This window comes from Solea senegalensis, linkage group LG5, assembly GCF_019176455.1.
Source record: "Solea senegalensis isolate Sse05_10M linkage group LG5, IFAPA_SoseM_1, whole genome shotgun sequence".
In the NCBI taxonomy this organism is placed as follows: Eukaryota; Metazoa; Chordata; class Actinopteri; order Pleuronectiformes; family Soleidae; genus Solea; species Solea senegalensis.
Window position 1 is genome coordinate 25,384,670 of NC_058025.1, and position 16,788 is coordinate 25,401,457.

Sequence of the window (16,788 nt, forward strand, 5' to 3'; positions counted from 1 at the left end):
TCTTCGCAAACTCGCTCACATCCGTCACATCTTTCATGAACTCACATTCTCCACAGTCTGTTTTCCACTCGCTGGAATTTAATTTACTGTCAAAGTCGGAGAGAATGGACTCAACCGCTTTACCAGGTGTGTATTTCTGAGTGTGTGTGTGTGTGTGTGTGTGTCTCTGGATAAGAAACGTCTCGTGGAAGAGGGAGGCGGAGAAACACGCTGCCTTTTTTATTCTCACTTTAATTTTCTTTCCTCTACAGAAATGATGATGAATCAGAGAATCTGCAGATGTAATATCTGCTCCACATGTTTATCACTAAAAAAATCTCTCTAAACTTCGTCTTTGAGACATGAAGAATAATTCACTAAATTCCAAAAACACGAAGGAGAATTGATGTTTTAATTTCCTCCTTCGATGAGTGCCGTTTGGTTTTTGTTAACTCACGCAAGAAGAATCCCAGTCCTCCCCCTTCAGCCCGTCTCCCCTCCTCCCCTCCCTCCCTCCCTCTTGTGGAATTCACTCATCTCTCTCTCTGCTCTGCTCACTGGTGAATCTGCAGGGGTGAGGAATTCAACAGGAGCTGGAGTTTTAATACGCGAGGTTCAGGCCTCCCTCACCTGCCCTCACCTGCCCTCCCCCATCACAGCCTCGCCCCTCCCCTGTCTGATCCCTGCACCTGTTGTGACTCGTCAGTCAGGTGAAGGGAATCCTCCGGCCTTAAGCTGTTGTTTCAGCTGACCAAAGCTGCAGGGCAATTAGGAGTTAGAGCGTCCATTCATTGGACTGGTTTGCAGCTCTCTCTCTCTCCCTCCCTCCCTCCCTCCCTGTCTCTACCCCCCTCCTACTCTACTCCATCTCTACTGAGCTCAGTCTGACTCTGTGGAGGCGTGTGGAGCTGCAGGGACTTCCAAGCTGGACTAAAAGTGTGGATACATACATATTTATGTTATAAATCTTCTGGAGGAAAAGAAAAAACTATTGTGCAGCTGGACGAGCGTCAGGTATGAAGAGCCAGACTGTGGTTGTGTGTGTGGCTCTACTGGCCCTGTGCTGCCTGCTCATACCCAGAGGAGGAGAGAGCGCCGGGGGAATCCTGTCTCTGCAGCAGGCTGAGAGCAGCCGGCAGCTGGAGGACGAGCTGCCGGAGCCCGACCGCTCGCTGGAGGATCCAGAGAGCGAGCGAGGACTTGCAGGAGACCCACGTCCACTGGAGATCAACATCATCAGGGCCAGGAGAGACACAGAGGCGGCTGTGAGTGCAGGTGAGGACATAAAGAAATACACAGATCTGACGTGTGTAGTGTGTAGCAGTGCAGTTTTAAAACTTAAATATGACACGTAACTACATGATATTCCACAACAAGTGGACAAATGTTTTCCTGAATTGTTTCAGTGTCAGTTTTCCTGTGACTCAGGTGCAGGAATCGTAGGAAAGTCCAGAGCGAGCGGAAATAAACGTGTTTTCAATCAAACAGAGGACGCAAAATCCAGAACACATTAACGCATGCAACGAGTCAGCGTCACTCACGCAGCCTTAGAATGATCAATAAACAGAGGGAATAAAACATATGCATATTATTGATAATATGAATGTTTATTTATGTTCATTTGAATTCCCACTTGTTTATTTGTGTAATATTATTACATAAACAAATAAACAATAAACATAAAATCCATTCATTTTACAAAAGACAAAGTAACAAAACCACACACACACACACAACAGCTCAGGACAGACACCTCTCCACAGGGAGGAGAGAAGAGGACACTGAGTGGACACTGAGAGGACACTGTGTGGGCCGTCTTGCACAGACAGACAGATTTTTATGACACTGAGCTTTTCCAGCACCACTAAAAAGCTGTAATTCTGATTCATGCTGACTCTGTTAAAGGCTGGATTCTTATGACTAAACATCACATGTAAGACACATCAGTCCAGAGTGTCTCTGACCCGAGTCTCACTGATGATAAAGTGTCTCTGAGTCTCACTGAGTCTCATTGATGATAAAGTGTATCTGAGTCTCACTGATGTTAAAGTGTCTCTGAGTCTCACTCTGAGTCTCACTGATGTTAAAGTGTCTCTGAGTCTCATTGATGATAAAGTGTTTCTGAGTCTCACTGATGATAAAGTGTCTCTGAGTCTCATTGATGATAAAGTGTCACTGAGTCTTACTGATGATAAAGTGTCTCTGAGTCTCATTGATGATAAAGTGTTTCTGAGTCTCACTGATGATAAAGTGTCTCTGAGTCTCATTGATGATAAAGTTTCACTGAGTCTTACTGATGATAAAGTGTCTCTGAGTCTCATTGATGATAAAGTGTTTCTGAGTCTCACTGATGATCTGAGTCTCATTGATGATAAAGTGTCACTGAGTCTTACTGATGATAAAGTGTCTCTGAGTCTCATTGATGATCTGAGTCTCACTGATGATAAAGTCTCTCTGAGTCTTACTGATGATAAAGTGTCTCTGAGTCTGATGATAAAGTGTCTCTGAGTCTCACTGATGATAAAGTGTCTCTGAGTCTCACTGATGATAAAGTGTCTCTGAGTCTCATTGATGATAAAGTGTCTCTGAGTCTCATTGATGATAAAGTTTCTCTGAGTCTCATTGATGATAAAGTGTCTCTGAGGTGAGAGTGATGCATTCATTGTGTATGTGGACAGATCTGAGACTGTGGTTCATGGAGCGCAGCTCATGGAAAAGAGAGAGACGTGTTTTCCTTTAAAGGGCCTCAGGACTCGAGACAACCTCAGAAGGAAATACTGATGGATCTCAAGCAACCGCTAAACTGCATCCGGCTCTGTCTGGAGCCTTTTTCCTGGCCGTGTTTTTAACATTTCAGAGAAGAAATCGTTGCATAATTCTCATTATTCAGAAATGATACACACACAAACACAGAGCAGTTTTTGTTTGATATCTATCAGTGATTTAAGATTTAGTCTCATGACGAACGAATTAACACTTTGGTAATGATAATCCTACATCCTACATCCTACAGTCACATCCTTTTAAATGTCTCCTCACTCGCTCACGCCCTCATTTCTTGCTACAACACTGCTGCCTCACACTGTTGCCACTGACAAAGCTTTACCACCTTTCGATTTTCCATGGTACAGTTCTGCCACGCCTCGACACGTTTTGGTATCGTTGTCATTACTGTCGCTCCTCCTCTGTGTGGGCGGAGTCATCACAGCACGGCTGCGTGAAACTTACGTGACGTGTTTTTTTCTCCGCGACACAAACACACAAACTAGTGACTTGTAAACCATGTTGTTTTGGGTAAAAGTGAATCATTAAAAAGTTTGTATTCACAGAAAGGTTCAGTACTTGACACTCAGTCTGACACTGAACTGAAATACCACTGAACGTGGTCATGATCGCAGGCTTTCAGCAGGGCTGTCGCTAAATACACCAGACTCCTCTCTACTCTCATTTTGGAACTATAAGTACATTTTGGTACTATTAGTAGATTTTGGAACTATAAGTACATTTTGGAACTATAAGTAGAATTTGGAACTATAAGTAGATTCTGGAATTATAAGTAGAACTTTAAGTAGATGTTGGAACTATAAGTAGATTTTGGAACTTTAAGTGGATATTAGATCTAGTCTAACAGAGTCTAACATGTTTAAACTGTTATTCAATGGTTTCCTTGGGCTCATTCTTGCACAGGGGTTTCTGTGTTTTTTGTTTAATGTGCTGCTGAAGGATAACTAACTATTACGTCTGACAGCTCCACACAACTCTCTCTCTTCTCACTCTGTGTTTAGATCTAATGTCGCTGCACACATGAACTCATTTTATGTCACCCGAGACAGAGGCAACAGCAACGTTGCGCTAGTAAAGCGAGACAGCTGCAAACACAAGGGAGGGAATTTTACTGCTCATTGAACTGTTTCATGGGATCAATGCATCTTGTCCCCACTCGCCCCTGCACTCCTGCTGTATACACACAAACGCTCCCTCAGTGATGTCGCACTCACTGTAGCTTTAATGAAGAGTACGTACTTGATTTGTAAAATTGATTTCTCCGTGATTCCAGGTCATGTGGGCAGAGTGAGGAGAGAACCAGAGGAAGGCAAGAAGAAGAAGAAGGACAAGAAGAAAAATAAGAACAAAGAACCAAAGGACCCCAGCGCCACCAAGAAGCCAAAAACTGACAAGAAGGGAAAGAAGAAGGACAAGAAGAAAACCACAACTCTACCACCAACCACAACAGGTGAGGACAGGACAGGACACACCAGTCTAGACATTCTTGGACCTGAATGAATGACCTTGACCTTGACCTCTGTCTGCTGCCACCAGTGATCCCGACTGAACCGCCCACTGAACCGGAGGCGTACACAGATTACCCGTACCTCGATCCCGGTGAGTGGCACACACTTTCAACGTGGTGGAGCACGTGGTTAGCACTGTTGCCTCGGAGCATGTGGGTTGCTGGTTCACAAAGACATGCAGAGGTTGATTGGAATGTGAATGAGTGAACGATTGTTGGACGGTGTGCGGGCTCTGTGAGGGACCGCTCAACCTGTCCCAGTTGTGACCACGCCTTTCACCACCATGTCAGCTGGGATTGGCTCCAGCTCCATGTGGATGGACGAATGAATGAATGAATTAACAGCTAATCAAGGTAAAGCAGGAAGAATTTAAAGGGCAACTCCACCAATTTAACATGTGTCATTTGGTTTACGGTGTCAGGGAGGAGCCCCCTGTTTGGTTACTTGAAATTTCATTTATTGCCTCTAGTGATGCAATACTCAGTCAGCAACACTACAGAAATAACACTGTTGATAAGTGGTAAACAAACAAAGAATAAAAACATTGAGCTGTTCTTCCTGCCTAGATTGTGAAAGTCCCGTAGCTCTCTGGTACAGGAGGTCACGTTGGCTGTTGTAACGTCAGCCACATCCCATTGAAATCCCAAAGTGTTGTGAAATGGAGGTTAACAAAGAACCATACAAAGCATTTTTTTGTGTTCTTTCATGTTAGCGTGCACATCACACGTCAGTCTTTCCATCTGTTTCTCTTTCAGACCAGGATTACTGGAAACCGGACGATGACTACTGGGAGGCTGAGCCCACAGCGTCCAGGCCTCAGCCCGAGAGTCCCATCACGGATTCTCCATACGACTACTGGCAGCCAGAGGAGCCAGAGCCAGCTGCTCCTGTAACAGATCCCTACGATGACGACTGGAAACCAGACGGGAAAGAGCCGTCCACACCAACACCTGACATCTACGACGACTACTGGAAACCAGACGGGAAAGAACCGTCCACTCCAATACCCGACATCTACGACGACTACTGGAAACCAGACGGGAAAGAACCGTCCAACACCGACATCTACGACGACTACTGGAAACCAGACGGGAAAGAGCCGTCCACCCCAATACCCGACATCTACGACGACTACTGGAAACCAGATGAAACGGGACCAGACACCACTGTGGTCGATAACTATGACAACTGGAAAGAGGAGGACCCAACAGATCCTGCCCCTGAAGTTGACGTGAAGGTCGGGACAGATGACACCGATTACTGGGACGCCAAATGTACGTGTGAACCCTTCGTTTACCCTGCCGTGTGTGGACTGAATGACAGGAAATGAGACTTAGAGCAGCAACAACATCGAAAGACAAAAGTCATGTTTCTGAAGACTGATTCTGATTCCTATCATTTCTCCATATTAACCTTTTTATGCAACAGAAGAAGCCTCCCAACTAGAAAAGGCACAAACTTCACTCAGTTTACCCACAAAACAAATTACAGAATTATACCGTCTGTGGGTCTTAACCTACATCCAGAGAAAACTTCACAACATTTCTAAAACATAACCTACTTTGAGTTAAGTTTTTAAGTATTTAAGAATGTGGGAAACCCTTTGAGTTGTATTTTGATGACAGGACAGTTTAACCGAAGTCCTGTGGTGACACAAGATAGCGGATCAAACCTCAGTCAGTTACTCAACTCATTTTTCCACCGGGCTCATGACGCGAGAAACACTAACAAGTCTCATTACTGTGTGTTTCCAGCACGCCGCTCTCCACCTCCACTCTTTCCACTGATTCATGCACACCGGCCCGTCATCGCGTCCTGTTCCTCCGTGTGTGTCCGACAACAAATAATGCCTCTGTTTGACTTTCAGACGAGCATCCGTTCCCTGACGGCAAAGAGGTCGGCCCCGACATTACCATCGAGACTCTACCAGGTAACCGCCGCCTCTTTAACGACGGTCAGAAGTCGCGGTTCATTCCTCACTCTGAGGCCGGAGCAGTAATCCAGCCAGTAACAGGAATAACAGAGTCTGTCAAACAACGGGAGTGTGTGGGTTTAACTGGTTCCACACACACACTCAACAGAACCTTCCAAAGTTTTACTGCGGAGTGGAAAGAGAAAAAGAAACACAACCCTTTCATCAGCTCACAACTGTGTTATGATTCTGTTAAATGTGAATTAAAGCGTCGGCGACTTAATGACATGGTGGGCGACAGTGTGGCATCCAAACAGAGAGCTACTTGTTGTGGTGGAATAAATCTGGGGCTGCGCTAACCTGTAAAATGTTGCAGATTAAACTGTGACATCCCGTAAATATCGCACTTTAACTGAAGTCATTTAACTTTTTTTATGTGTGTGTTTGTGTGTGCACAGAGGAGCCAACGGCCACTCCTCCGTTCGAAGGGGCGTGGTACGACGATTACGATGAATATGGAATGAGTACGTACACACACACACACACACTTGACACTTTTTTTTTTATTGTTTATGGTGATGAAAAGAAAAACCCAGAGTTACATAAATATGCAGCGGTTTATTTTCTGATTTTCCTCAGGGAAAAAAGACGACGAGACGGACGAAAAATGGGTGGAGAGAGAGCGGGAGAGAGGGAAGAAGGAGCGGGAGAGGGAAGAGAGGGGTAAGGGAAGCCAGATGTTTCTCCTTGCATAACGAAACACCACACTCTGCACAGTCACGCCAGATGATATCCACCGCTGCAGTTGTGCAAAAACAAAGAACATGACCTTTGACCTCGGCCCTCTCTTGGATCACACGTCTGCGTGTGTGCGTAAGCGAACGCAGATGTTATTATTTCGGGAACAACCGGGGCCTGTGAGAGCTGGACACATCTCCTGTGAGTGGGTGAGCGCAAGCTGATCCACGCGGGGGATCAGGGAAAGAGTGCAGTCATGGAGGATTGTAAAGGGAGTGTCTGCTGATGGTTGAGGGGGTGGAGACTGGAGCGGACGATATAGAACCCGTTGGTGTCGGAAGGGCACTTCCTGTGTGCGCATCACTGAGATCTGGCCTCGATCTGGGACCACAAGTTTGAACCCTCATCAGTCTCATGTGAAACACTGAAGCACAAATGTCTCAGTGTGCGTGTGTGTGTGTGCAGTTGTTGACTTCCAGCATGTTCTACATTCTCTCAGCCAGTGAAACGACTTCACGGTGTCAGAATGTGAATGAAGACAGTGATGGATGGCAGTGAACTCTGTGTGTGAGTCAGCGTGATCTGACTCTCATCACAGGAATCACAACATCTGCTTCGTTTTTAAACCACACCCCAGATTTCCAGGTTCTTCATCGTGGGTACTTGGCAAAAAAAAAAATATCAAGAGATCATTTCTGGAGAGGAAATATTCAGCCAGTGTATTTTTTTTCTGACTTCTGCCAGAGAGAGCACGGAAGCTGAAGGAAGCCGAGGAGCGCGCCAGGACCAGACCACGTGTCTACAAAGAGCCAAAGAGTAAGAGCCAAAATGTCTGCCGACATCTTTGCACGACCTTTACTCGTACGCACAATTGTCATTACGTGTGATTTACTCTGTGTGTGTGTGTGTGTGTACATGGCAGAATGTCCTCCTCTGGGAATGGAGTCGCACAGGATCGAGCCAGACCAGCTTTCAGCCTCGTCCATGGCTCAGTATCACTTTGCTCCTCAGAGGGCTCGTCTCAACATGCAGGTATGTATGACGGCGAGCTAAAACACCCAAAATCATCCGACGCTACAGACAATAACCCGCGCCTCTGTGGCTCTCAGGGCTCCGACGACGAGGAAGACATGAGAGGCGGAGCCTGGTGTGCAAACTCCGAGGACAAAATCCACTGGTTTGAGATCGACGCTCGCAGAGAGACGGAGTTCACTGGAGTCATCACACAGGGCCGAGAATCCTTCAACGAGTAAGACACGGTTACAGACAAAATCCAGGGATTTACTTTGACTGCAAAGCCGACATTCAACACGCGTGTCATCCTGTGCAGGAGCGACTACGTCACATCCTACTTCTTGGCGTTCAGCAACGACAGCCGAGAATGGACCACCATCCACGACGGATACGCAGACTGGGTGAGTTCCGCCCCTCCGGAGGCTGCGTACGACGTCTCGTATATATCTTTTAACCCTGACTCGCTCTTGTCCAGTTGTTCTTTGGAAATAACGACAAGGACACTCCCGTGATGAACCAGCTGGCGGAGTCTGTGCTGGCCCGTTACATACGGATCATCCCTCAGAGCTGGAACGGCTCGCTGTGCATGAGGCTGGAGGTCCTGGGCTGCCCACTGCCTGGTGAGCATCACACATAAGACACAGCGACCTACACACACACACACTGAATGATCCACTGTTGTTATTTTCTGCCTCACAGATCCAAATGATGCCAAGTACAGGCTAAATGAAGTGACTCCAGTGGATTACTTACAATTCAAGCACCACAGCTACTCTGAGATGATCACAGTGAGTAATGACTCCCTTTATAAAAGAATAAAACTGAATAACCAAATAAACATTGGTCTTCTTTAACCCACTTTGATATTAAAGCCTCTGCAGTTGGATATTGTTTCCACCAGAGGGCAACACGGTCATTAACGGTCAGCAACACGACGACTGTTTTCCATCCTCTCACAGCTCATGAAGTCGGTGAATGAAGAGTGTCCCAACATCACCAACATCTACAGCCTGGGACGCAGCTCCAAGGGTCAGGAAATCATGGCCATCGTCATCTCTGGCAACCCCACAGAGCACGAAATAGGTGAGAATGTGTTGACACGCGACCATAAAACAGGCAGATTAGTGAGAACTCATTATTTTTACAATCTAGCAAAAAGAAAAAGCCAGGTGTTCTCTCTCACCGTCTGTTCCACTTATTGTTTAAAATGAAATCTCGGTGGTGTCGGCTCCTGGATCCACCCACGGCTCCAGGAAATCCTAATAAACACCAGGTGGAAGTTAGAGGATTAGGGCTAAGAGACGACAGCTGAAGTCCACCTGTGTTTGTCTGTCTGCACAGGCGAGCCGGAATTCCGCTTCACGGCGGGTCTCCACGGGAACGAGGCGATCGGTCGGGAGATGCTTCTGCTTCTCATGCAGTACCTGTGCAAAGAGTACAAGGACCGGAATCCCAGAGTCCAGCGACTGGTGGAGGGAATCCGCATCCACCTCGTGCCCTCCCTCAACCCTGATGGACAAACGGAGGCCTTCGAAGCGGTCAGCGACGAGAAACTCGTGTTGTGAGCTCACAAAAGAAAACAGGAACGTGCTCTTTATACACAGTCTTCCTCACTTTGCAGGGATCGGAGCTGAGCAGCTGGACCACTGGACACTTTACAGACGACGGCTTTGACATCTTCCAGAACTTCCCCGACCTCAACAGCGTCCTGTGGGACGCTGAGGATAAGGGCATGGTCCCCAAACTCACCCCCAACCATCACGTACCCATACCAGAACACTATGAGAGCAACAGCTCGGTAAGGAGGATGAGGAGGAGGAGGTGCTGCTCACTGGATGTTTTGGCCTCTCTGTAAAAACCAGAGATGGTTTGTGTCGCGTGGTGTTTGTGTAACGCTCACACCAGCGTCGCCTGAGTAAACATGAAGTAAATAACACACACACACACACAAGGTCAATCCCAGTCTTCCTGTCATTGCTCCAGATTGCCGTGGAAACCAGGGCTGTAATCTCCTGGATGAAAAGCCATCCATTTGTGTTGGGTGCGAACTTCCAGGGCGGGGAGACAATTGTGGCCTATCCTTATGACAGCTTACGTCCCAACAAACCTGCAAGGAGCCAGGAAGCCCGCAGTCGCAAGAAGAGACAGTACGTCTGAACCATCCGCTCTGCTCGTGATCTCCTGGTTCACACACATTTATGTTCAGGTACAATCTTCCATAGTTCAACTACAATCCTTTCTTTCAGGTATGAGGACGAGGGATTTGATGCGACAGAGTGGGGGCAGGGTTACCATGAGGAGCCAGAGGAGGACTGGAGAGGCAGGGGGTACTCGGAGCCAGAGGAGGAGTGGAGGGGTCACGGCCACGACCCCGGTTACGAGCACGGCTACGACCGAGGGTACGAGCACGGCTACGACCGCAGTTACGACCGCGGTCATGAAGGTTACGACCGCGGTCACGAAAGTTACGGCCACGATCGCACAGGTTACGACCACGGTCACAACGCAGGGTACGACCAAGGTCACAACGCAGGGTACGACCACGGTCACAACGCAGGGTACGACCACGGTCACAACGCAGGGTACGGCCACAGAGAGGAAGAGGAGGACGACAGAGGAAGAAGCGCGGGTTACCAGTACGCCGAGCCTGAGGATGAACCTCGGGTGATTGCGGACGAGTCTCTCTTCAGGTGGCTGGCCGTCTCCTACGCCTCCACACACCTGACCATGACGCACAGCTACCACGGCTCCTGCCACGGAGACACGGCCGCGGGGACGCACGGCATCGTGAACCGGGCCAAGTGGAAGCCAGTGACGGGCAGTAAGTGGAGGCCTCTGAATCCTCTGACTGTCTAGTTTACAACACACCCTGGTGGATAATGTGGGCACTGCATGCTCTGGTTAATGTCTGCACTTCTTCCAGGTATGAACGACTTCAGCTACCTGCACACCAACTGTTTAGAGTTATCCATATTCCTGGGCTGCGACAAGTTCCCTCATCAGAGTGAGCTGGCGTATGAATGGGAGAAAAACAGAGAGGCCATGCTCATCTTCATGGAGCAGGTGAGTGACTTTAAAAACGGGGTTTCTCACTCCTGGTCCTACGAAATGGGTCGTTATCAGGCTTCAGCATTTGAATCAGCAGAGAAACATCTAAAACATGCAGGACAGTGGCTCCCCAGGACCAGGAGCGAGAAACCCTGCTTTAAAACATCGCAGTTTCACTTTCAGTGGATTCATGTGACAAAAGGAGTCTCGCGTTCTCCTGAAGTCAAAGCACTCGATGATGTGGTCGCTCCTCACTTTTCCACCCTCAGGTACATCGTGGCATCAGGGGCATCGTCAAGGACCAGCAGGGGAACGCCATCGCAAACGCCACCGTGTCCGTGGAGGGCGTCAACCATGACGTCACCACAGGTGAACGACTCTCCCGTCGACTCTGTTCCAGCATCTCGTCGCGTTTTAAGCGGGCGTTTTTAAATGACATCGGAACCTTTTTTGTCGTCTCTGTGAAACTGTAGCTCCGACAGGCGACTACTGGAGGCTCCTGAACCCGGGCGAGTATCGCGTGACGGCTAGGGCCGAGGGTTTCTCCTCGGTGACTAAGCTCTGCGTGGTGGGTTACCAGTCAGGAGCGACCACCTGCAGCTTCAACCTGGCCAAGTCCAACTGGGACCGTATTAAGCAGGTAAGTCATTGTCATCCTGAACCAACCACTGCCTTCGATTATTAATTGATTACTAAATCAACTATTTTGATTTAAACAAGATTTCCGATGTTTAAGATGCAACCTAATTGTGTCGTGTCGTGCCGAGGCGAGTACAGCCGGTGGAAATACGCCATGAATGTCATTTCTTCCTTTCCCTGCAGATCATGGCCCTGCACGGCAACAAACCCATTCGACTCAGCTACAGTAACAACAGAGTTCACTATCCCGCCACTGGAAACGGCAACAGGCGCGTGGTCGTCAACAACAACAACGCACTGTCACCGAACTCGCGGGTCGGCGCAGAGAGACGGCGGCGTCTCAGGATAGCCCGACTCCGTCGCCTCCGTCAGCAGAAGTTAATGAAGCAAAGACTGACCACGACAGCGTTGCCCCCGACGACAACAACAACAACAGCCGCACCCACAACAGTGCCCACGACGGCAGAGGCCACCACATCCTGGTACGACTCGTGGCTCATAGACGAGGGACAGTCCTCGACGCCCGGCGGCTTCACAGACTCCATTCTGGATTACAACTACGAGTTTAAGATCGATGACTATTAAAGCAAACACAGACGACCGCTTCCTGTAAACCGACGTTTACTTGCAGTTCTTATCGTCTTATTGTACTTTAAACACAGGTTATCGAAGAATCGAGAGAGAAATCCTGTCTTTGTAGGACATTGTTTGTATAAAAAAATACTGTATCTATTGAAACAATGCAACGTAGATCCTGATCATTAACGGTTTCATTTTTCACACAGAATTTTCCTGACGCAATATTCAGTTTTTGGTTGTCGTTTTTTTAATAAAAGAGTGTTTATTGTGGACGCACATTAAAGAAGGTAAGAGTGGGATTATTTAGACTGTTTTAACAGTGATGAACAGTCGCTGAGGGTAACAGAGTTATTTTTCAAATAAAGGCTTGTTGGTACAAAATGTCCTCATTTTTCAGCACTTTTGTGAATACTGGTTTATCGTCTGTATACAAAAGCAATGTCACGAAGCATCTGACCACACTTTCACTGAATTGTAGGCAGCAACAAAGATTGCAGTGAGCGGTCACGGGTGTGGAGTAATGTCAGACAGTGTGCGTGACGACCTTCAGTGACTGATGTTCATCTCGCTTTCTTCATCGTCTTCAGCAGAGAAGGCCGAGAAGCGGACGGGCTCGCATTCAAGAGTGCGTAAGTTGACCAGACACGCCGTCTGAGTGCTGCTGAACTCTGGGACGGTAACCAACAGAACCTCTTGGCCATCGGCACCTGACGGGAGAACACACACACACACACAAACACAAGTGTAAAACAGTGGAGCGCAAAGACGCAGAATATTCACACACTGACCTCACACTGACCTCTGACGAGCTTAGACCCAAACGTCGGGGCGCTGCCGCTGAAGTAAACATGAGGACACTCTTCCAGGATGAAAGGGTCTTTTTGGTAAAACGGGTAACAGCCTGACACAGAACGCAACAAAGAAATCGGTGAGAAGGTTCGCGTTCTATTCTACACAATCTCGTCTAACTCACCGAGAGTGTCGGGCGCAGTCGGGGCGAGGTGTCTGAGCCGTAACGTTTCCTCCAGTATTTCAAGGTGACTCTCCATGCTGCTGTACCTCTGAATGTCAGCGACGTTCTGACCGGATGTGCCGAGGAACCTTTGTGGGAACAAAAAAAAACACACTTATTTTTACCTTATACTCACTTAGCGGAGGATAAAAAGAACAAATGTGTGGTGGAACTCACCGCACGCCGTCAATGTCGGCCTGGTATGGATTGGACGCGAGGTGCAGCGTGGGATAAACTGACGACAGGGGGAACATGCAGCGGTGTAGGGCCTGCTGTGGGAGCGTGTAGTTGGTCGGGTCATACTGACCCGGCATTACATCCACTGGAACGGACTCCTGCGACAACACGTGGCAGGGGAACGGAGCTGTAAGTTTAACTCTTTAATCAAAGTTATGTGTTTGTGTGTGATGGTAATATGAGGCAAATGTGTAATAATAATACAACTAGTAATAATTCAATACAATAATGGGAAACCCTGAACACATTTACTCAGATCTTTATTTAACCACAGGATTTCATATATTTTGCAGCAATTTAAGTGCAAATCAATCATCAAAAGATGAAACTGAGTGACAATATTATCTGTTCATACATCAGCCTGACGGGGAAACTCACCACTAGAGCTGAAACAATTAATCGATTACTAAATGAATCGACAACTATTTTGATGATCGATTCATCGGTTTGAAGCTTTTTTCATGATTAAAATAAGATTTCCGAGTATTTTCTTCATTTCTTTGCTCTGGATAACAAAGAAATCATTCAAAGTCAATCATAATGTGTTTTTTGTGTTTCCCACTAGAGCTGAAACAATTAAATGATTACTAAATGAATCGACAACTATTTTGATAATCGATTTATCGGTTTGAAGATTTTTCATGATTAAAACGAGATTTCCGATTGTTTAAGATTCTTAAATGTGAATATTTTCGGTATATTTTTGGTTTGTGGACAAAACAAGACATTTGAGAACATCATCATTTCCAGGTGTGACGAACACCGATCAACATTCTTTAAGGTTTTCTGATATTTTATGGACCAAACGATTCATCGATGATGAAAATAATCGTTAGTTGCAGCTCTACTCACCACCAGCTGAAGCAGCAGCTCATCCAGCAGACGAATGGCCTCCACACTCCCGGCCTGAGTCTTCTTGGTGAGATATTTTGCCTGGAAAATAAATGACAGACAAAACATCACTTATTTCCACCCTATCTTATTTCTTCATCTTATTTCCACAACCGAGTCCGTTCCCTTCTTTAGCAGAGTGATAACATTGTGGTTTCAGTGAAATAACAAATGATTCTGGTCACCTTGGTCGATGCATCCTTGTCCTGGGTGCTTTGGCTCAAGAGGTTTCCGGCCAGTAGGACCCTGGAAATAGTCGCCGCCCCGCTCTGCTCCCCCTGGTCTCCGAGCTGACCCGTTACCATGTCAACCAGCAGCTGTAGCCCCAACATGCTGTCGGCCCGAGTACTACCGAGACCAAGTCCTGAGGCCAGGAGCACAAACCTGAACCAAGAGACGTGAGCATTTATCACAGAGGACTGGGTTTCTCTGTGTGTGTGTGTGTGTGTGTGTGTGTGTGTGTGTGTGTGTACCTGTCTGAGCTGAGTGCAGATCTTGCAGTCTGCAAAGGGAGATCCGCTGTGCAGAAGTCCTCAACGGTGAACTTCCCATCATTCCTTTCAGCTCCATATATAGCAATAATACTACCTAAGATAGAAAACACACACAATGCCACGACATTCAAGAGGTCTGCAAGTTATCTGCTCATCGTGTGACACCTGGGGGGAGGGGGAGAAACCTGACCTGTGACACATCTGTCTCTGTCTATTTTCCCCTCAAGTTTAATCCTCTGGAGTTCGTCCTCTAAGATCAGCTCGTCTGCTTCACTGATGAACTTCACTCGTGTGGGCTGTGGCAGCAGGTTGTGCTGAGGAAAAACAAGGAAACATGTATGATTTCACCTATGAGGTCAAGGTGAGTCAAGTTGCAGCTCTAGCACCCACATTTGTGATGTGACTTTCCAACTTAGATGCAGACAAAAATAGAGATCCATCATCTTGCTTTCCAAACATTCACCCCAACAATTAGCCGTTAGCAAAAACGTATGTACTTCCAGTACTCGCGTCGTAATAAAGGCCGACACTGCACACGTCTACCTACCTCCTCGCTGATTTCTTTCAGAATCGATGGCTGCAAGTCCATACGCTTGAACAAGGTGCCCACAATGCAACACTGCTCCCCGGTCTGGAGATCACACAGCTTCCTCACAAGCACATCGGATCCTGACACAGAAAGAAGAGAGATGAGGAAACACAGAAGAACATAAACACCTGTCAGATGAAAGTAAAATGCGCTAAACTTACCCCACTTCTGCTGGGCTCTCTCTGACAGCAGCGGCCTCATCTGCATGAGTCTCGCGGCGTAAATGTGAGCGTACTGACGGCTGAAGCTTCTCTCCCCGACCGTGTAGAGCTGGGAGCAGGGACTGAAGGACAGTGACGTCCTCTCAAACACTGGCCCCTGGTCCTCGGAGGCAGGACGGCAGAGCAGTGTTTCTGAGCCCTGCTTCTGGACGCTTAGGTCAGAGAACATGGCTGCGCTGACAAGCAAAGACAATAGCACAAATGAGAATGAACCACACAAGTAGGTTTTGTCCACACACTGAAATCATTTCTATCAATCAGTTACACAAAGTCCTTTATGTAGTTTAATACTACTTAGTGTGTGTTTACTTTCTTGTTGAGACTGTTCAGTTCATTTTAATAAAAGCGTGAACGAATGAATACAGAATTCATTGAAAATCAAAAAAGTGCAAAAGTTTCACACAAACATGTTTCACTAAGCGCACAATCACAACTGTAAAAAGGATGAACACGTGAATAAATGGATGGCCAGCAAAATTTAAGCATGTATAAGCACATTATAGAATGATATCATGGGATTGTGCTGCTGTTTATTTAATTTAAGACTATTTTAATATGTAACACATATGTATAGATATATATGTTCATACGCATGTATATGTTGCAGTGACAGATTGTTCTTGTGAGCTGACCGTGTTTTAAATAAAGTTTGACGATGAATAAATGGACATTAACAGGTCGACATGTTAGCAAACGCAGCGTTTTAGCCTGACGGTTTGTGTTCTTCTAAAAACCCGCTAACAGTTACTGCTAAGAAACAACGGTACATTCCTTACCTTTGACCTTTGTATGTGTCAGTTTAATCCTTCGCTGTCACCTGTGACCTTAGACCAAACTCTCAGTTATATGTTGTGATTGTATCCTAAACGAACGAGTGAAACAATTCCCGCGAAATCAGCCGCAGGAGTCGCAGTTTATTCAACGCGTACGCGTAGTCTCGCGAGATGAAGCGGCTCGAGTACCGACCACCGTTATTAACGCATAAACGTGACGAGCAAGAATTTAAAGTAAAACGACAACAAATAAGAAGCAGTGAACAATAACTATAAACACACAAATAAAGAAAAAGTCAAAATTATTATTTTTGTTTTGGTGTCGCAGAGAACACGTCACAGATTCAAATACTTGTCGCTCGCAGATGAT

The 16,788-nt window shown here is 46.8% G+C and overlaps 2 protein-coding genes across 3 annotated transcripts; one reads left to right on the forward strand and one right to left on the reverse strand.

Annotated features, from left to right (window-relative positions):
• Positions 1-833: 833 nt before the first annotated feature.
• On the forward strand, positions 834-12,582 carry aebp1b (AE binding protein 1b). Its single transcript, XM_044026527.1, has 22 exons — positions 834-1,254; positions 4,037-4,213; positions 4,300-4,362; positions 5,027-5,545; positions 6,139-6,201; positions 6,642-6,707; positions 6,823-6,906; positions 7,666-7,737; positions 7,844-7,953; positions 8,031-8,170; positions 8,252-8,336; positions 8,411-8,555; positions 8,635-8,723; positions 8,895-9,018; positions 9,277-9,473; positions 9,557-9,733; positions 9,919-10,082; positions 10,182-10,756; positions 10,859-10,998; positions 11,253-11,352; positions 11,457-11,623; positions 11,806-12,582. Exons 1-22 carry the CDS (start codon positions 996-998, stop codon positions 12,205-12,207), a joined length of 3,918 nt encoding a protein of 1,305 aa, XP_043882462.1. The 5' UTR covers positions 834-995; the 3' UTR covers positions 12,208-12,582.
• Positions 12,426-16,782, reverse strand: pold2 (polymerase (DNA directed), delta 2, regulatory subunit). 2 transcript variants are annotated; one of them, XM_044026529.1, is made up of 11 exons: positions 16,422-16,782; positions 15,586-15,816; positions 15,383-15,504; positions 15,026-15,149; positions 14,815-14,929; positions 14,527-14,725; positions 14,303-14,383; positions 13,391-13,548; positions 13,175-13,302; positions 13,001-13,102; positions 12,426-12,908 (listed from the first exon to the last, which is right to left on the reverse strand). In XM_044026529.1, the coding sequence occupies exons 2-11, from the start codon at positions 15,812-15,814 to the stop codon at positions 12,748-12,750; spliced, it is 1,419 nt and encodes a 472-aa protein (XP_043882464.1). In that variant the 5' UTR covers positions 15,815-15,816; positions 16,422-16,782; the 3' UTR covers positions 12,426-12,747. The 2 variants fall into 2 exon arrangements, with proteins under 2 accessions (XP_043882464.1, XP_043882463.1); XM_044026528.1 differs by having other exon boundaries at positions 15,586-15,821.
• Positions 16,783-16,788: the final 6 nt, after the last annotated feature.